The 20335-nt window shown below is 45.7% G+C and overlaps 2 protein-coding genes across 2 annotated transcripts; one reads left to right on the top strand and one right to left on the bottom strand.

Moving 5' to 3' along the window:
* The first annotated feature begins 1030 nt into the window (after positions 1-1030).
* Positions 1031-3326, top strand: car15 (carbonic anhydrase 15). The gene is made up of 8 exons (XM_070851116.1): positions 1031-1082; positions 1192-1221; positions 1865-2041; positions 2121-2266; positions 2379-2471; positions 2698-2764; positions 2847-3007; positions 3102-3326. The coding sequence occupies exons 1-8, from the start codon at positions 1031-1033 to the stop codon at positions 3324-3326; spliced, it is 951 nt and encodes a 316-aa protein (XP_070707217.1).
* Positions 3327-5742: 2416 nt separating this feature from the next.
* On the bottom strand, positions 5743-20229 carry setd1ba (SET domain containing 1B, histone lysine methyltransferase a). Its single transcript, XM_070850065.1, has 18 exons — positions 20015-20229; positions 19637-19788; positions 19278-19376; positions 18703-18973; positions 17568-17689; positions 15934-17037; positions 13687-14436; positions 12749-12922; positions 12566-12659; positions 12223-12434; positions 12038-12119; positions 11564-11950; positions 10151-11443; positions 9668-9834; positions 9438-9563; positions 9135-9254; positions 8457-8594; positions 5743-8330 (listed from the first exon to the last, which is right to left on the bottom strand). Exons 1-18 carry the CDS (start codon positions 20073-20075, stop codon positions 8157-8159), a joined length of 5526 nt encoding a protein of 1841 aa, XP_070706166.1. The 5' UTR covers positions 20076-20229; the 3' UTR covers positions 5743-8156.
* Between the last annotated feature and the right edge of the window lie 106 nt (positions 20230-20335).

Below are 20335 nucleotides of genomic sequence, written 5' to 3'. Positions count from 1 at the left end.
CCCCCAACAGTGAGCTTGGAGGTTGTCTGATAAATCCAATCCACTGCAATCAAAAGATTCAAATAATTTAAAAGAAAGCGGATATAGCGCCTCACCTCGCAGTGACTCATAAGGCAGCGGGCAGAGCGGAGATAGTGATACCCTGCTGGAGAGCATTGTCGCTGAAGAAAAGACGCTTTGTTCACACGGGCCAAGTAGTGACAGAATCACATGATTCCTGATGGGAGAGACGTAACACTTTAACGCTAAGCTTCTCAGTCAAGACGGTGATTGAATTTAGGAGACAGCGGGGAACACTTATCTCACTTAAACATACTACACTTGTGTCTTTAAGAATAAAGGAAATAAGGTCAAATTGGGGAAGAGCTTTTATTTCAAGTGGAATACATGTTAAAGATATTTAAAGTTTTTTTAATCAAAGGACTTTACTCATCTGCCAATATACATAAAAATAAACTACATGGACGCAGAACATTTATATCTGAATAAAACAAGGCGTCCTTTCAGCGCCTTAATATGACTGGTGGACCCCAAAAAGCTTCTAAAAGGTTACATCACAAAGTAATAGAAGGGATTTTCCGGCTATATTTTCAGGGTTTTTTTTAATTCTTCAGGTTACTGGTGATGCTGCATTATCACAGCCTCCTCTTTAAGAGGCCATATATATTCTGTTTCCTTCTACCTCAGCATGCTGCACATCCTCTGACTTTCCCATGAGATGAATGGGTCTTGTTACTGGTCACTGGGCATCTATGCTGGCAGCAGCAGCAGCAGTAGGGTGGGGGTGGGGGTGGGTGGTGGGTGGTGGGGGGGGGGGGGGGGGGGGGGGGGTGTAGCTGTCCTGCATCAATGAGCCTGTTGATCAGAAAAGACCACTAGACTGGTAATGACAGGGTTCACTGATCAGACCAGGAGAAAATAAAACTCAGCTTTCACCTCCGTTCCTATTTAAGCGGGACGTTCGCGCCGATCTTCAGTCTACCTCAGATACTGACACCTGTCTGGATTCACTGGGCTGTGGGCTCCTACGATGATTTGGACTGCTGCTCTCCTGATGATTGTTGTCTCACAAGTTCATTCAGGTGACGAGAAATGATAGATTTTATATGTAATTTCTATAAAATTCAATCTTGTCACACAAAAGTGAAGAAAAGCTATGCTTGTCAACATTTTGCTATTTTTATATTCCAGAGGACTACTGTTATGATGAGCCACACTGTGGTAAGTAACCTATGGAGCTCTTTTTAACTTCATAACACATAGACAGCAACCTACAAAATATGATCTCTTATTGAAATGTGAACTGGTGAATCATTTTCTATAATAATTTTAAGCAAATGAAGTTGTTTCTATCGTTATCTTTAAGACGTCTAGCTGCTAGTGACCCCTTCAAATGAAGTGGTGTTGTCTTGCGATCCTTTGTCAGAGATTGAATGTCTTTTTCCTCTAAACCTCTCAGATTGTGTCATTTGAATAACTGTTAGAGGCCTCAGCTGGTAACGTATTCCACAAGAGAAAAAAGGCAGAAAAAGAAGAAAAATTTGAGTGATGCAACAAAAAGTCAACTTAGTAGCTGTTCTGGAGCTTTTGATCATGTCAGAATCCTCCTCAGCAGATGTTCTGAATGAATTTTCCCACTCCTTACGTTGGAAACTGGAGTGGACAAAACAAGTAAGAAGAATCTGTGAGATCATGTGATGCGGTCAAAAGCTCCAGAACGGCTCTAAAAAGGACCTTGGAGTGGAATTTCCTGACCCGTCTCCATGGTCACATGGTCGTTTACCAGCAGAACTCTAATGCAGATAACATGTTCTGTCTTTCACTGGTGTGTTTGGTTCTTATGTGGTTCCTTCCCCGTCCTCAGATCCTTATGCGTGGGGAGACATGTACCCATCTTGTCACCCCTTACTTGAAGAGCATCACTCTCCCATCAATCTGGACCACCAGATGAGCAGAAATGAGTCTCTGGGATCTTTACATCTGGAGGGCTTTGACGTGATCCAAACAGGCCACTGGACGCTCAGAAACGACGGACACTCTGGTGAATGTACCGCACATATTGTCCCCGAACGTCTTCCTTATTGCCCCTTGGTGACTGCATGTTTCTGGTTTGCTCTCAGTCGTGCTGGAGGTAAGCAGTGGCATGTCCGTGAGCGGTGGAGGTCTTCCAGATGTGTACCACACCATCCAGCTTCACTTTCACTGGGGGGGTCCGGCCACAAACGGCTCGGAGCACACGGTGAACAGACGCAGATACCCGATGGAGGTACAGTATGGTCAGTAGACAGCTCGACCCCGGCCAAGTGTTGCAGCACACCGGTGCAGTGCAGCCCCACTCCCACCCCCCCTCCTCTAATGTCTGTGCTTTTTATTTGTAGATGCACATAGTCAACATGAAGTCCGTCCATCCGAATATGTCGGCCGCACTGGACGATCCAACGGGACTTGCTGTTCTTGGATTCTTCGTTGATGTCAGTTCGATCAATCAATCAATCAATCTTTATTTATAAAGCACCAATTCACAACAGTGTTATCTTATGATGCTTTGCATAAAGAGCAGGTCTAGACCAAACTCTTTAATTAATGATTCAGTTGGGTCTCTCTCTTAGTCAGTCAGTTGTGTTTTATCGTTCTACATATTCAAGCATTTGTTGTTATTTCCACGCACTTCTGTTGTGATTCTGTCCTTTCCTGCAGGTTGTTTACGCAGACAATGTGCACTTTGCACACATATCACAAAAGCTGTCCTCTGTCGCTTACAAAGGTTAGAGAGAACTCATACCAAATGAATTCCTGCCTGCTGTTTGTACCTCTGTACTCATCACGGCTGTGCATCCCTCCCCAAGGCCAAACTACTAAAATCAAGCCATTCCCACTGATGAGCCTTCTGCCGAAGCACAACATGAGTCAGTATTACCGTTATTACGGCAGCCTCACCACCCCTCCATGTTCTCAAGTGGTTGTATGGACTCTTTATGAAGTCCCCATCTACATCTCATGGTCCCAAGTAGGCCTCTTAAGTCATTTATCTGAAAAACAAAATCACGCAAATGGTTCATTGAGTGCTGTAAATAACGGTGATTTTTATTCTTTCTCCTCAGCTGGCTCAGTTTACCTCACAGATCTTCTCCACAGAGGAGGATGCAGAGCAGGTGACGCCTCTGCAGAACAACTTCAGACACATCCACCCCACCTTCAGTCGCATCGTCTCCGTGTCCAAAGATGCCAAACTCCTCACAGGGACGGCCGGTCGCCTCCCCGGGTCAGCAGAGTCGCTGCACCTGCTTCTAATCATTTTGCTGGGAGGCTTCATCGCTGGACTTTAGCGCTGCATTAAGTCCAAATCACGACACGCTACAGAGCTACAATAGTCTTGGCATCTGTAGAAATGCTCCAGCGATGAATACATACAGAAAACAAACTGTGAAGAAGAGTACTGTAAAACGCTGAACTGTCGCTCATGATTTGTCTCTGCTGTCTCCGCAGGATTAACACTCATTCAAAAACATGTCTCCTTACTAACTTTTTAACATAATGTGAATTGAGCAACAGTAGCATTGAATGTGTTTTATGATGGCAGCCATATATGCATTTATGACTGTGGGCACTCAGCCTGGTTTTAGGTCAGACATTGTAACTCCACAAACATTCAAATTTAAGGGTGAAAATAGTAAAAAAAAAAAAAGAAAAAAGACACATTTAGTCTAATTCAAACACTAGAAAAATGAGAGTGTAGAAAGATGCTCTGCGCGGCTGTACTTGAGCTAAATGCTAACATCAGCAGGCTAGCATGCTCAATGCTAATGCCAGCATGTTTAGCAGGGGTGTTTACCATGTTAGTTTGGTGTGTTAGCATGCTAACACCTGCTGATTGGTTTCGGACAAATTAAAATGTTGACATGATGATGGCGCTAGAGGGCAGGCGCTGCTACCGTGGCTTAAAGGTCTCATATTCTGCTCATTTTAAAGTTCATACTTTATATGGTTTCATGTTCAAAAAGCACTTTCTTTTTCTAATAGCATGCGTGGCAGCTGCAGCTTCTGTCTGAACGTTCCGTTTCAGACCAAACTGCCGCTTCGCTCTTGCCCTCGACATCTTTGTGTTACCCAGTGCCGGCCTTAGTGAGGATGCTGACGGGCTGGAGGAGGTCACGTGATCAACAGATCCCCTTATGACATCATAAAGGGAGCAAAATCTAAACAGAGCATTTTCATATACTTTTAATGAAAGATGGAGAAGGAGAAACACAGTCTTTCCTCGTAGTTTGAGGATTGGATTGGATTTCTAGACGCACCAGTGGCACATGTCTATGTTGAAAAAACATGAAACAGTGGATTTTGCATAATATGGGACATTTAAGAGACATGTACAGTATGTGAGGGGCCTAAAGCAGCCAGCAGATGTATTGCATCGAGTTAATCACATATTAGGCCCTTTTTACGGATATTTTGACACATCATAATAGGAAAACCACAGTTGTAATTAATAATATAAACACGGGACTGGAATCCATTAGACTTTACCTGTTTTGGGGTTGTACTATTTCACATGCTCACTCACTCACCGGCCCGCTGCCACACTGAAATGGAACAGAGCCATTGTTAACATCATTTGCAGAGAAGGATGTTAAGTATGGAAATAGGCATCAGTGAATGGCTGCAAAACACCTGCAAGAAAAGGTATCAAATATGGGGCTGACACTTGAATGTCAGTTCACAATTTCACTTTTCTTTTTACTAAGTCCTATCATTTCTCTTATAATATCTCCTGTACTCAACAATAGACAATAAACACGTGTCCTGTTCTGTCACTTTCTGCTGTTGTCGTTGTTTTTTGAGTCGCGAGAGGCATTTTATTTTTCTCTCTGCATTGTTTAGTGAGGCAATGACTTTCATGCAACTCCAGCGAGTTGTGAATCCCTGCCTAAGGTGTGTCATCATCAGCATGAAATGTTAAAATAACACAACCCAGGAGTCCCACACACCACGCAGCCTGTAGAGGAATCCCAACTTAACTGGTTGACCTGAATTTGTCTCTTAAGCAAATGTGCAAGGATAAAAAACACAACACAGTTGGAGCGACACCTCGGACCAATCAGCTCACTTGGTGCGGAGGCGTGTGTTCCTCTGTTGGTGTGTGTACGATATCCTCTCTGCACGTGGTCACACCATCCTCCTCCTGTCATGGCCTCCAGGCAGCACCAACACACACACGCACACACACACACACACGCACACACAAACTCTCTCTCTTTCGGGACTATGTGTACGCACGTCCCAGGATTAGCAAAGGTGACGTCAGGCTGCAGATTCTCAGTGAAACCAAACAAAAAATCAGTCATTGTAGTTGCAGGTTAATGCCTTTTTGTGCTCTTTATTTAAGACACATTCGGACCTGGAGGATCAGAGCTGAAAAAACTCTTCATCATCGAACATGTCCTGCTTCCATGTTTATTTGGTTTAGACTGTACTGTTGAATGCTTGTATTTGTTACTGGTGGTGTGAAACACACTGGCTGTGTGTGCATGTGTTTGTTGGAGGACAGTGAATCACATGACCGGGTCCTCGATCAAACCAGTCATTGTTCGGTCAGCTGCTACCTCCACTTTCCATTCATGAAAACTCAGCATCAGTAGGACTGTGTGGGTTTATTTCAGATGGTCATCCATCAATGAATAAATCCACTTATAGCGAGTTTTCATCATTTCTTCTCCCATATGCTTCATGAAAACAACCACTGTATATGGATGTATGCAAAATTGCTTTATTTCCATTTTTCCTTTTTCATACATTTGTCGTGTAATAAATAGACATGAGAAACAGGCTGATGCTTCAATCCTCTTCCCATGCCGATTCTGCACCTTTTTGTTTTTTTCTCCACACCGCAAACAACTTTTCATAGAATTTACAACAGAAAATAAAAAACAAAGCTTGACACAAGCTGAATTTCCTGCTACCAGCTCATCGCTCACCTCATATGTTACATAGATCTCTGAGCTGTGTTCATGTAGCAAATCCCAGGGAACAAAAATATATATATATATTTATATATATATATATTTATATAGTATTCACAGTTACAGTATTTACATATTTTAGGATTACAAAGCAAACGGGCAGAAAATGAAGACGTTTCTACAAGAAACAATCTTTCAAAAAGGGAGGTGGAGACTTTTCCTGTACACAGTGGACCTTTTTCTTTAAATAAACAACCTTTTAAACCCTCAGATTTCTTTCACAGATCCCTGAAAATATTTTAAATACTCAGTCTTTTGTTTAAAAAAAAGAGAGAGAGAGAGATGCATTTAAAAGTGTTACCCCTGTGGAGATTTAAAAAAAAAAAAAAAAAAAAAAAGCTTTAGATCTTCTATACAAGTAATCATATACAATATAAACATCACTGTTGGAAAAAAAAAGAAAATCTCCATAATCAATCCAACTGAATGAAAAGCAATGACTGACTTGGTCTTGATAGGGAGCTGATTGACTAAGAGAGGGCATAATAAAGCAAGTGCAAGCCTCGAGTGCATTAATTATGTTTGTCCTAATGACTTTATAAAGAAAGAACAGCTCTCGCGGACTACGTTGCGGAAGTCTGCTGGCTCGTAGAAACACTACTGTCTTCGCAGAAAACGCTGAACACTGGCAGAGTAATGACTGTTGCAGTTTTAGAGGAATCTATGAGCACACAAACATGAGACAGTCATCCCAGGCACAGATGAAGGAAGCCAAAACATCATCATTATCATCATCAAACACCCACAGCGGTGGAAAAAACAGAGGCAGCAATTCTTCACACATGCATGTGCACACAGCTCCAGGTGACGGCTCTCTGAGGCAGACTTCTGCATGTCACCTGGCCGCTCGGACAGTTACACATTCATATGGCACTTAAAAAGGAGAGATGATTATTTCTTCCAAAGCTAAAAAAAAACAACAACTTTGTTTTACGAGTATTTTCAAACGCTGCCCGGTGGGTGTAGATAGGAACTGATTACACTTTCTTTTTTTCCTCCCTTTCTGCGTGATTGGTCGGCCTTCTGCGCTGCGGCCTGCAGGGGGCAGTGCACTCACATTCACATACACTAAGATATCATATGCTCAATTCTCTCAACCAGAAGCCTGACACACACATTCTCACACACACACACACACACACACACACACACACACACACACACACACACACACACACACACATTCTCTCACACACACACACACACACACACACACACACACACACACAGTGTCTTTGAAGAAACAAGCAAGAGGAAAATTACCTAAACAAAAATGGAAAACACTGGAATATCATTAATACAAATTTTGCACGTCATCTTTAACCTTTGCATAAACTAATAGGAAGCAGCATGATTGGCTGGTGAAAGCAAGTGTGATATCCAAATACTCCAGGTTTTGTGGCAGGATTTAACCATTTTTGTTGCTTGATTTTTTTTTTTTAATTTTTTTTTTTTTTTTTTTTAAATCAGTTTGATTTATGTCCAAGAAAACTGGTGCAGAGGAGGTAGGAGTGAGAAAGCAGGGCTGCGGTCCGTGCTGCTGCTGCAGGATGGAAACAGTGCCGTCTGCCGACCACCTCTTCCCCCCCCCACACACACACACACACACAAAGAGGTGTTTTCCTGGCGGGCTTGTGCGTCTCAGCAGCGTCAGTAAGCAGCTGAACATGTGATTCTGTGTTGTGTTTCTGTACCATGTGTGGTGTACGTAGAGCTTATGAGACAAATGACAGGGAAAGTGTCCACTACTGTACAGACCAGGGCTGGATGTGAAAGTAACCGTGCTGAAATACTGTCCAACGTCGAGAGGGGGGGGGGGGGGCTGCACCAGTGAGTCAAGTGTTAATGTGTAAATTTTGGGTCACTGGCAGACATTAAAAAAAAAACTATGTGTTTTTCATTTCAAGAGCACCATAAATCGTAAACAATCTAGAGTTTCATGTGTGACGAGTGCCGGACAGGTAGCTGAGCTCTATCCGGGCCACTCGCAGGTTTCTCCTCCTCCTCGCTGCCACAGAAAACCCTCCCTCTTCACCTCCTCCTCGTCTGGGGTCTCATCGTGTTCTCATCTGGGGAACTTGAAGGAAGTTTGAGGACAGCTTTCAAACACCCTGGAGAGGATTGACCTCAAAATGGACGTTAATTCAGCGTTCCCCTACAGTTCTCTGCCCCGCACAAACAGGGGATCTTCTCGTCCTCGATGGGGAACTTATAGTCGTACGTGATCTCCTCGTTGACGTTAATGGGCTGTCTGGAGTAGATCACAATCTTCTTTTGGGACTCTACGGTGATGACCTTCGCATAACAGTTCGGCTGAAAGAAAAGACAAAAAAAAAACAAAACATACAGACATAATTTGAATAGGTTCGCCTTTAAACTTGTGTTTCTGTTTGATACCGAACATTTTACAAAAGGAGAGCCATGTGGTTGCCGTCTTACATTGCAGCTGTGGTTGATGAAACGGGCGAAGTTGCCACACTTTGTAGCATCGATGATGGTGTCATGGTCGACGCGGAACATGTAGCTGCTGCCGATGCCCTCCTCCTCGTAGCGCTTCTCCCGCATGTCCGCAATCACCTGCCAACGGAAGATCGTTGTTGGAGGTTTGACGACTTTTAAATGAAACTAATGTCTTATCTGAGATAGAAATCCACTGGGGCTCTACTTTAACCCTATCAGCCTCTATCAGTGGGACGGAAAGGTCAGTTAATAACCTAATAACTTTAAAGTAAAAGGAGCTATCGTGCTCAGCTGTGACCCTTTCATACATACTGTTACGGCAGTCCAGGCATGTACGAGACAAACTTTATCTAAATGCTTCAGTTAACTATTTGCATTCTGACCCTTTAATTATTATTATTATTTGTGTCATTATTATTAATATCATTATTATTACTTTTGTGTTTGAAGTTTATTCTTATTCTTTTGGAGCTGTGTGTAACAAAAAGCTATTTCCCCCTGGGGATTATTAAAGGAATTCTGATTCTGATTCTGATTAAGTCTAACACGCTTATGAGATTCCCAGATGAGTGCAAGTAGATGGACTGATTTGTAAAAAAATGTGTTGACATACTCCCAGACAATCCCCTTCAAATGAACCAATCAGCTGCCTCTCACCTGTCTGATGTTCTGTCCCACGTACTCGATCACCATTTCATCAGCAGCAATCGGCTCCATAGCAAACAGACCCCAGTCGTGGATGTGCGACTTGCAGAATCGGATCTTTTTCTTGCGGAACTGAAAGAGAAAAAGGGGGAGCAAAGTGTCACTTCTACGCGGGAAGAAAGTTGACGTTAAAATGCATCATAGGAAAATGTGTTCGTCGTGCTCTAATGTTCTCGTTTGATGCTCCCTGCACTGCAAATTGTAAAAGAACAGTAAACTGCACGCTGGAGCGAAGGTCGGCTCAACCGTGTTTACCTTCAGCTGGTTGAACTTCAGCAGGTCACTGTCACACGCGAACGAGGACAGCAAACGTCGCTGCTCTGACCGCCGCTCCGAGCCGGCTCTGGTGGAGGCGTGGACCTGCGCGGGAATGCTCATACCCTGCAGGGGGGAGATGGGGTTAGATGTGTTCACCCACGGCAGGTCAGCGTGCGTCATCCCTCTCATGTTCTAACGTGCACATTTACACTAACTCTGCAGCCCACCTGTGTGTCGACTGGCGGCTCCTCCGACTGCAGCTTTGTGCTCTGGAGGTACTTGATCTTGTCCTTCTTGTCGATTTTGTAGTATCCCTCACTTCGAGCGCAGCCGGTCATGTGATCCCTCATGCCGTCGTCTCTTCTCTTTTTCTTCACTCCAGGGATGTTGGTAGGTGCAGGGAAGTCAAGGAAGAGACTGAAAAGGCCATGACCCGCAGCGGGGATACAAAAACACTTCCAAAGCTCAACAGATTCTCAATAGCAGCCAAACCATTTCTCATTTTCACCACCAGAGGGGGCTGCTATCTGATAAATACAGTGCAAGTTCTGCTAAAAAAGGAAAGAATACACTTATCTTTTAGTGTTACTTAACCGGACTGATCTCCTAAAATGATTTATGGTTTGTCAAGAATACTGTTTTGAAAAACTGCAAATTTATAAAGATGAATATTACTGATAACAATATTCGGTGTATGCAGTGAAGGATATGAGGATGGTTGACCCAGAGCGTGTCGTTGAGCCAGTCGTTGCCGTTATCCTGCTGGAGCATCTTGTCATAAGTGACCTGCAGAAGCCGCATGTCCTCCTCATCTATGCCTTCGTTCCAGATGTCATACAGGATGGTCATCTCCTCAAACTCGGTGCGCCGGCTGAAGTACGATCTGGGAGGCGAGGTGACGGGGGAGAGGCTGCCCAGCAGAATCTCCTCCCAGCATCGCCGCGCCCTCCGCGTGGGCTTCACGGCCACAGGTGCCTCTTCTTCGTAGGACAGGAAGCCATCTTCGGCAGGCAAGATTGTCTGAGGCTCTGCCTCTCCTTCCCGGAAGTCCAGGCTTGGGTGGTCAGAAGACTTGGCAGACATCATTTGTGTGGATGGATCGAGGGCATGTGTGTTGTGAGGCAGGGGGGTGGACTCAGGAGAGAGCTCCAAAGACTCGTCAGCGGCAGAGACAGCTGAGCTCTTTTTGCTTTTAGGTCGTCCAGGTTTCCTCTTTGATGGGGCGGTATCTGATGGCACAGGGACATCTACAGTGAGACCAGCGGGCAGATCTTCAGGGACACTGGCTGAATGCTCTGTTCCAGCTGATAGAGCCTGGGTAGGCAGGGCACTAATGGGTGGCTCCTTAAAAACTGGTCTATCGTCCAGGCTCTCAGAGGATATTTTCCTATTAAGCGTCAGTGCTGTGGGGTCGGGGAAGACAGGGGTGAAGGTTAAGTCTCTTCCTGGAGTGCGGGGGACTCCAGCGCTAAGGACAGGGGACTGTGCAGGGTAGGAAAAGGGGCTACCAGGGATATGAGGGGAGCTAAGCAACAGGCTGCTGCCCGTCAGCGGGGCTTCACTACCGGGTGTGATGGGCACCGTGTCCGTGCTCTGGGACTTGCCCAGACTTCGGGCACGCTCCATCAGGTCCCTGCCCGGCGTGCGGGGGATATCCTCGTCTGTGGGGAGCCTGGCTCGCTGAGGGAGGTCAGGCAGGGGACCAGGGGGTGGATGAAGGAGGGAACGACCTTCGACTGCCGGGTGAGGAGGGAGGGGGAGGTGCATTAAAGAGGCAGTGACAGATTTGGGAACAGGTGTGTTTGCATCTAAGGGGGATGCGGATAATCGGTGGAGGGTGCAGGGTACTTCCTCGCGCTCTGCTTTACCTTTGGCTTTTGTCTCCTGGTCGCTGTCGGGCAGGGCACCTGTGGGAGTGGGTGGCCGAAGGTTCGCTACATGCTCCTGAGGTTCAGACTTCACTACAGGAATGTTGCCATCTACACTGATGACTCGCTCTTTGACTACAAGACAAGAAAAAGATAGTTATTTCACCTGATTTAACCTCTTACTTCAATACTGCAAAATGATAAACACCTTTGTTGAAATGATACGTTTACACAGGGAGAGACATGAGCACTCACCTGGGATGCCTTTGGGTGATGGCGGCTTCAGGTCCTCTGTTACCTCCTCAACAGGACTAGGAGGTCTGTGTTTGGGCTTGCTGCTTGGCTCCTCCCTGCTCCTGTGCTCCTGCTTATCCTCTGGGACCGGTCCCGCAGGGGGGCTCGGTGCCTTGGTCTCTGCCTCCCCCTCCTCTTCATCAGAAGACGAACTTGCAGAGCATGACGAGGACGAGGAGGTCACGGGCCTTTTGCTTTCATCGTCCACATCTTGTGCTGCCGCCACCGCCGCCTCATCTTCCTCGTCCTCATCCTCTTCGTCTTGTGAGCTTAGCTCGTACTCAGAGGACTCTTCGCTTTCTCCGGATGAGTCTGAGCTGGACTTGGATGAAGCTGAGCTCTCGGCTTCTGCAAGAAATGGGGCCGAGAAGTTATAAATTACAGGAAAAGAGACTGAAAACTAATCCAACTGTTGCTGTCTGATATTTAAAGTACCTTCGTCAGATGAATCTGAGGAAGCGCTCTCACTGGATGAGTCTCCCTCATCTTCATCATCACCCTCCTCATCGTTACTCTCCTAAGACATGATCACAAACATTAAAATGTAAACAAAGCGGCCATCATTATGTTGAAGATAACATATACACAATTAATGGTAATTCATTTTTGAGAGGGCTTACTTTGCCTGACAACAGCCTATCGGAAGCCTTCGTTTCATCAGGCCCCTCCTCCCTGTCAGACAATGACTCCTCCTCCTTCCCTGAGGTGTCCACCTCCTCCTCTCCCTCACTGTCCGGTTCAAGTGGCCGCGAGTGCCGTCGCTTTGCCGATGTACTGTCGGTGTCCATTTTGGAATCATCCGAAGGGAGCTCAGCTGGGTCTCGATCCCGGTCTGACAGAAACAATCGACGAGATAAATTAGCCACCAGCAGTTTCAGAACACCAGACAAAAACAGAGAACTGCAAGCTTAAGTGTGCAGACCAAAGAGTGCCTGGTCTACTGTATTGATAGTAGATGGTTACCTTCATCCTCCAGCTCGTCATCAACTGGAGTGGAAGGTCGGGCTCGTTTGTTGTCCCCTGTTGCTGCAGCCTCGGGTGGATCCTTCCTTTTCACCTGAACACAGCATGTGACAAATTAAACACCCAACTACCCAACTGGTAGAAGAGAAACAGACTCCGTCCTTCTCCGTGCTTAAGACCGACCTTAAAGGAGGGCAGGCGGATGGCTCCTCGCAAACCAATTCCCAGGCCCATTCCTTCGTAGCCCAGTCCTTCCCCCTTGTTCCAGTTTTCCAGCAGACTTGAACCCATCGTCTCTTTGGGTTTGGGTCTTTCCTCTTCCTTCCCCTCTGCACCCTTCACTGGAGTCAAAGACGCCTGAGAAAAAAAGAATATGATCTTTAATTCTGGGTAGTTATTGTATTAATCCGTCTTGTGACACTGAATGACACATGAACAGTCACCCATCAGTCTCTTAGTTGTGAGCGGATTCAGTCAACAGATCAACTGTTATGAAACGTATTCTGCTTCAGAGAGCCAAAAAGTCCGTCTATTATTTTTCCAATGAAGCTTTTACTGTCGACTTGCTCAGTTTGTCTCATCAACAGTCCACTTCAATTTAACAAGATATAAAACAGAGAAAAGCAAGATTTGAGTATCTGGAACCAGTGAATATTTGGAATAACTTATTGATCATCAATGTTGTTAATTTAATCATCTTTTCAGCACTGTTTGCGTCACAGAAACACAACCACAAACTGTCAGAATCCTTATGAAATTAATTCAAACAATCATCAAAACTATCATCTGAGGTTTTATGGCACTTGTCAAGATGATACTTACTAATAATGCTAAATTCTTGTGGATGTAGGCAGGACAGAGAGAAACATTAACTGAAACTACATAGAATATTTTCATTTTTCTTCTAATAACCTCCAAAAAGCACAAAGTTTTGAGTGATGTTCATGGTGAATGTTTGTGCTACAGTGCAAACTGAATGGTTTCTTTCTGGCTTCTATTATATACACACCGTATAATCAAATAATGTAATGTGAAATTTCTTAGATGTCTTAGATACATCTTAAGATGTATTTTACAGGAAGTGCATTTTTCTTTCTTAGAGAGTGAAATGAATAACTTACCTTTGCTGAGCGTTCCTTCTTATCCCACCAGTCATCAAAGGCTCTAAAGGCCACCACCTCCACCATTTTGCGGTTGAGGTCCCTCTTCATGATGGCCTTCAGCTCTTTGACAATGACCAGCAGCACACCGTCAACAGTGGCCTTGTGGGGATCCTCCTTTTTAGTGTCATATCCAGGAGGAGGGACAGTGGGGTTGAACTTTGGTATACTGGGATGCTGCCATTGTTGTCCGGATGCTGCTGTGCCGCTAGCAGGTGTAGCACCCATGGACAGAGGTGGGTAATGTCCCCCAAACGGCCCAGACGCACCACTGTCAATAAAATGTGGATAAGGATAGGGCCCTCTGGTCTGAGCCATGCGACTCAGCATCTGCTGCTGCATCTGGAAGGACATGGGAACGGTGCTCCACTGTTCCCACCGCAGGCAGTTCATCAGCTCCATTTGCACCAAAGGCATCATGCTAGGAGGGTAGGGACCCATGTGTGGAAGCATATGATGAGGCACCCCGGGATGACCGGCCAGGTGAGCTGGATGTCCCGGGACGGCAGAGTGAGCCAGATGGTGATGTGGGATCGCGAACCCCGTTTGGTGTGGGAGAGGGGGGAAGCCGGGGGGAGGGATGGAGATGGTCTGCATTGGGGACACTGCGGAGTGTACAACAATGCCCTTGCCACAGTCTCCACCGCTGATTGGAGTCCCGGGCATCTCATCGTCAGAGATCTCCATGTCCTCTCCCGACGACTGATGACCCTGTGTAAAAGGGGACAGCTGTCAGGACTATTCAAAGGTCAACATCTATTTTTCCACAGGTTACATGTGTACAATCATCTGCCCTTTTCATCTCCATGACAACTGAGCAAACTACTTCTGAAGGACTTGAGATAAGGTCGAAAAGTTCAGAAAAAAAGATAGTATAAACTAGCTAGTAAAGCTAGCGGACCATGAGTCTATCTGCCTCTTTAGCTTCAACAAAAATTATAAATATAGTTTGACATTTTTTCAATACTAATTCTGATACATTTTTAATAACGATGATTGTTTTTGGATACCTTACTGAATGGTACTGTGGTTTGACACTCAGTGAATCATTCAAAGCAACAAATGAAGTGAGTTCAAAGTTTAGCATTTGCACTAGCACAGTCAAACAAAACTGACCCGTGTTGCTGGTCAGCGTGTTTCTAAACAGAGCCATTTTTTCTAGGAGTGACAATATTTATGCCTAGAACCATATAAAAGATAATGAACGCAGGACTTGTGCCATTAAACGTAACAGCATCGTATTCTCATCCAAGCTTTTTATTCATGTAAAAAGGATCTCTGCTGCAGTAGAAATGAAACTAAGTAGAGTAAACTCAGCATGGGAGTGGCGTCGTTACCCGAATGACCTGTTGCAGTGCTTTGTTATAACTTGAAATGTGAGACGCGAGACGCTGTGGCCAATCGTGACGGACGGTCGTGGTTCAGCAAAACCAGGAAGTGTGGTGCTGAATGGGGCCAACAGCCAAACTGTGCTTTCCTCCGTGTGAGCGTGTGGTGAGTGTTAGAAAGAGGAAACAAGAGTGCTCAATTCCCCAACAGCAGAACGGCTCTTATTTCACCTTTCAAAGCACAAAGTGTAGCAACACAACATCACAGTTCAGACGGTGTTACTGACTTCAAACAAGGAGATCAACTACACATGAAGGTACTGACGGGGAGTTTACATGCTTTGCACACATATTCCGAGGCTGCTGTGGTAACAAATACGCTTTTTTAAAAGAAAATCTTTCAAATTCTTCTCATTAGTCTCCTTCTATAGTTACCTGTTTGACTTAAAATGCACTTTGCATTCATCTCGAGCTTTCTACTTTACAACCGTGAGCCTTGGCTATTTTGTTTACTACTCATTTCTCATTTCATGATGGTATTTCTTCTTTCCACAAAAAGACAGTAGTTAACTGAGATCGTAAACACCTTTTTGAGGTACCTTCATACATGAAATGTTGTGAAACCGGAACTTCCTTCTCAAGGGAGAATGAAACAAAAGGGAAAGTTTACTATTACTACCTTGCACTGAAAGTAGACCTCACTTCCTGTGTCCTCCATTCAACTGTCATTCATAGCTGTGAGTAAACATCAGCACCGTGCTACTATCAACTAATAAAGACTATCAATACAAGCTTTCATTTAACAGATCAAGGTGTCATTTTAAACATAACATATGGAAATATGCACATTATTATAGTGGGAAAAATATTTGTATCTTACTGTGTCCATTTTATCAGTGGGAGTGTGACCTCGAAAATGTCCATCTTTGAGGTCACTGTTGCTCATCTTCTCCTGGACAGGAGAGCTGATTCTCTTGATCAGGGAGGCAGTTCCAGGAACTGGCTCTTCATCTTCCGAGTCTGGCAGTGGGGTCGGACTGATATCCTCCAAGCCTGTGCTAGATGGACGGGAATTTTGCTGGACACCTTGGGAACCGCCTGTGTATGGGGGAATTGGGGATAGCTGCGAGGACGAGGAGGAAATGGGACTTCCCTCCATTCGCACCTCAGTGTCCGAGTCTCGCTCCTCCAGGAACGGCAGAAGTTTTGTCCTTTTCTCCTTGAGGAGCATCTCAATGCGGGAATCCAGGCTATTGCGCTCTGGATCCAGCGTGGGGGAGCCAGGTGAGGGGCAGTGCTCTGGTGTTTGAGGAGGAGGGGTGGTCGGATGGGGCACGGGCTCTGGTGGAGGCTCTGGGATGGGAGGAGTTTCGGGTCTGTCTTTGACGGGCAAAAAGTCAGTGGCAACTGCCAGAGATGGCTGCGGGGGTCGGAGGTACTCACCCTCCCTTTGGGCTGGGTGATGGAAAGCTGGCTCTGATGGGGGGAATGCAGGGGGCAAAGGAGCCTGGTAGGGCGAGAAGGCGGACTTGAAGTTTGGCGTAGCAGGCGGGGGTGCTGTGTAGGTGAAGGAGGGGGTGGAGGGTGGAGGCTCCGGTGGGGTGAGTTGGTGCTGTTTAAAGGGAGCTTGTTCAGACGTCGTGCTTCGGTACATGTTGCTGCGGTACTGAGGCCTCTCTGGTCTGCGGTTGTACGCATCCTGGAACTTACTCTCGTGTCTGCGAGATTTATAACCTCCGGAGCTCTCGGGCCGGCTGGACTGGTACGCGGGGGTGGACTGCCGACTGGAGTAATTTGAGTCTTGAGAAAAGGGCGTACCTGTCTGGCGTGGTGTATGAGGGGTTCCCTGGGACTGGGGTGTGTCCTGCCTTAGGCTGGAGTAGCCCGTCTCCAGGGACAGAGGAGTAGTGGAGCTGCTGGGTGGCAATGCTCCTCCAACAGCAGACACACTGCTCTCCGACAACCTGCGGATGGGCTCGCAGGCCTTAGCGGAAACAAAAAGGATGGGGATGAATCAAAGTGTCACAGGCAAACATTCACACCACTAAAACCTCTACTGTCACAACTAAAAACTTGACTAACTTCACAGTGTTCACTTGCGAAGATCCTTTTTTTAGAAAAAAAAAAAAAAAAGCTAGATGATGTGAGTATCCAGGCACAATGCCTGGGCTATCTCATGCTACAAGGCCAAAGTGCACATTTCAGTGGCTTTGTGATTTCAGTCCACAGGCAAGGGGTTGGATAACATTTCCCCTGCTCTACTCCACCACCTGCTGCACTGATAAAATGGATTACAGATAAGGATTTCCGCTTAGATTGGCAAGTTGGTTTATTTCTACAAAGTAACACTACAATTCAGTAATCACATCTACACAACAGTATGCAAGTGTTCTCCAAGCTAACCTTGCAAAAAACAGTATAACGTGCACTTAATTATATCATCATCCAGCTCCCACTGTCACAGTGAATGGACTGATCTCAGATGAACCTCAAACATGAAAAAAAGGTTTTTACCAGTAAGGCTTCTGCCAGGCTACGAGGGGAAACTTCTCTGGCCTCCTCGCCACCAACAGGCAGAGTCTGTGGAGTGTAGCTGCCATTCATCAGGAGCTGGAAGTACCTGAGGCGATTCTCACCTGCAGAGCAGTAAACATGCATGGGTCTGACGGCAGATCTCGAAAACAGGCTTAATGGCAGCAGGGTTTATTAAAACTAATATGGAACGATTTAAACAACAGTGATCATTCAATGGTAGCTGAAACCAAATCTAAATATTTGTAGAGGGGCAGCGTGGACTTCTGCGGTCTCCATATTGTAAAGACACTCCAAGATAATGAAAACATTAGAAGCTTTACAAATCAATAATCTATATTGTTTATGCAAAGATATGAATTTTAAACTATATAACACAGATATGTAATGCAATAAGTATTTTTAATGAACAAGTGGTGATCTGAAAAACTGTGATACACATATGATAGCAAGGCCCAAACATGCCTTTTTAATGCAACAAGATGCACAAAATACAACATTCGCTAACTACAGTTCTTATTAAGACTCTTTATACGGACAAAAAGTAAGATCAAGTGTCTGCACTCGTTCAAAACAAACAATAGCACTTGCATAGCCAGTGACGTGTAATTTAAAACATCAGACATTATTTTGCTGATTAAATGAGCGAAACAAATTAGAGCTGCAGTTCTCCATCAGTCAAAAACAACAGCAGCCTTTACGCCTTGACAGCATTGCTGGCAGAAAAACTAAATCATATATATACATACATACATGTATATGATATCTTGCGTAAATGTGACTGAACAGAGACGATCTGCAGGGGGAGAGGACTCTGACAGATTGGTTTGTGTTTGTTTACAGGTCTGAAATTATGCACAGTGGGAGTACACAGCACCCTCAGCTCTGGGCTTGTGGGAGCAGGCAAACATTCAATGAAATTCAATTATCCCACGTTACCAGGCAACGCACGTAAATTTACACACGTGACTGCTGTCCTCCTAATAATTCAAAACAAGGGAACATTTCACAGTGAGTGTTATTTTCTGTTTTGCTCTCCTGCAGCAGAGAGCATGCTAGATCGCGCAACAACTGCAGGTTACACGTCTTTTCCTTGAATGGCTGAATCACTGTTTACCTTTCGGGTCCAGCTCCACGTGGATGAAGTTTCCCATAACAGACGTGTTGTGAAGCGACTGCACGGCCACCTTGGCGGCTTTCACGGTCTCAAAAACAACTTTGGCAATTCCCAAGTGCTTTTTGTTCTTCGGATTGTACAAGATCTCGACCCCCTCGATCTCTCCAAATTTTTTGCACATGTCGGTGAGAAATCCTTCCCTGATATTGTCGTTCAGCCTGGCGAATGTCACCTCCTTTGGAGGCACGGGGCCGATGTAACACTCGTCGATCTGGAAGAAGAATGACAGAAGTTAATGTTAGAAGCGCTTCTCGGGTTAATGTTGCACCACGTGTGGTGGTTTCTGACAGCTGAGATAAGAACAACAGAGGCAGAGTAGTAACGATGAGCATGCAAATCCAGCCAGCCCTCTGCACCCATCCCAGCCGTGCGTTATTTAGGATTTAGCAGCTCTCCGACAATCATACTTTCACAAGACATCCCAAAGATGAGTGAGGGGGGTGTGTCTGCAACTTTTGACAGCCCCACTTTTCCACCAGGGAAAAGCTGACATCGTACTCTGTCAGAGCAGGTACCTTGAATTTGGGCACAGGTAGGTCCGTCTCTTTGTACTTCGTCCAGAGACGACCGATCCTCGGGTCTCGGACGATGTCCACTGGCGGTATTCCGGGGTTCTGTGGGACAGAAGAGGGGAGACACAATACTGTTATCCATCCCATTCACAACTTCACACGGCGAGAACTTGTTGCAAAGTAGTTCCACGCAAATCGGACGCGGTGTTTAGCTCAAATCGACACCTCCGACCCGCCGATCGAGATGCTGGAACATGCCCGTGATCGGCCACGGCCACACAGCCACATTGTAACCTATCATGGAGGTCGGCTACTCGGTTACTATTGTAGCCGTTTCGCCGCGTCAAAGGCGGTCCACTTACGGGCATGCTGAAAGTCTGTCCATCGTAGCGATACAGTTTGTGGGATCCCTTCTTCAGCGCCGGGTCGATAATCAACTTGTAACTTCTCCAGTGGTGACTCCGCTTCTCCGCCGAGCCGCAGACGGGATGACTGTCCATGCCGTTCGCCAAACCTGAAACGACAGGCAGCGACAAGGAGAGAAGAGCTACCGTGAGGCAACGCTAAACACGGTCCCGATACCAGCCCCCAACACTTTCCAACAGCCAAACGTTCCACATGCATGACTTTGGTGGTAGGGGTAACCAAGTGAGAGCGAAAACGGGATCTAGCGTTTATCCCAGTTACGGAAAACAGGCATTAGGAGGGCTGGAGAAAGAGGAAAAAAAGAACAAGCTTACTTGAACTCTGCTTTCTGCCATGGTCTTCGTTCAATCTGTTTCTCTCCGCTGGCTTGGACATGGTTCGTCCGATCGAGTGCTTTTTCTTTAATTGATGAAAAGACGAAATCGCTTTCCTTTCGCCGCTTACATTACATGATTTAGCTTGAAGAATACTGCCTCCTTTACGGCGAGAGCCAACACATATTGTGTGCCTCTAGTCTGTAGCTTCTGTCTCTCCCACAATACACCGCTAGGCTTGCCCACCTCCGATGCTAGTCGCACTTTCGTTACAAATGTGTTTTTATTCCCGCTGGTCATTTCACGATGCTATTGCTTTGT

Source organism: Pempheris klunzingeri, chromosome 19 (assembly GCF_042242105.1).
Source record: "Pempheris klunzingeri isolate RE-2024b chromosome 19, fPemKlu1.hap1, whole genome shotgun sequence".
Classification (NCBI taxonomy): Eukaryota; Metazoa; Chordata; class Actinopteri; order Acropomatiformes; family Pempheridae; genus Pempheris; species Pempheris klunzingeri.
This window is presented reverse-complemented; position numbering and strand designations above follow the sequence as displayed.

Bases quoted from the DNA above. Each gene is read 5' to 3' on its own strand.
- car15 (XM_070851116.1), top strand. From the start codon at position 1,031: ATGATTTGGACTGCTGCTCTCCTGATGATTGTTGTCTCACAAGTTCAT. The intron at 2,042-2,120 runs GTGAATGTACCG...GTTTGCTCTCAG, and splicing joins CAGAAACGACGGACACTCTG to TCGTGCTGGAGGTAAGCAGT. The intron at 2,765-2,846 runs GTTAGAGAGAAC...TCCCTCCCCAAG, and splicing joins GTCCTCTGTCGCTTACAAAG to GCCAAACTACTAAAATCAAG.
- setd1ba (XM_070850065.1), bottom strand. From the start codon at position 20,075: ATGTCCAAGCCAGCGGAGAGAAACAGATTGAACGAAGACCATGGCAGA. The intron at 11,951-12,037 runs GTACTTTAAATA...CATTTCTTGCAG, and splicing joins CTCAGATTCATCTGACGAAG to AAGCCGAGAGCTCAGCTTCA. The intron at 9,255-9,437 runs GTAAACACGGTT...TTTCTCTTTCAG, and splicing joins TGAAGTTCAACCAGCTGAAG to TTCCGCAAGAAAAAGATCCG.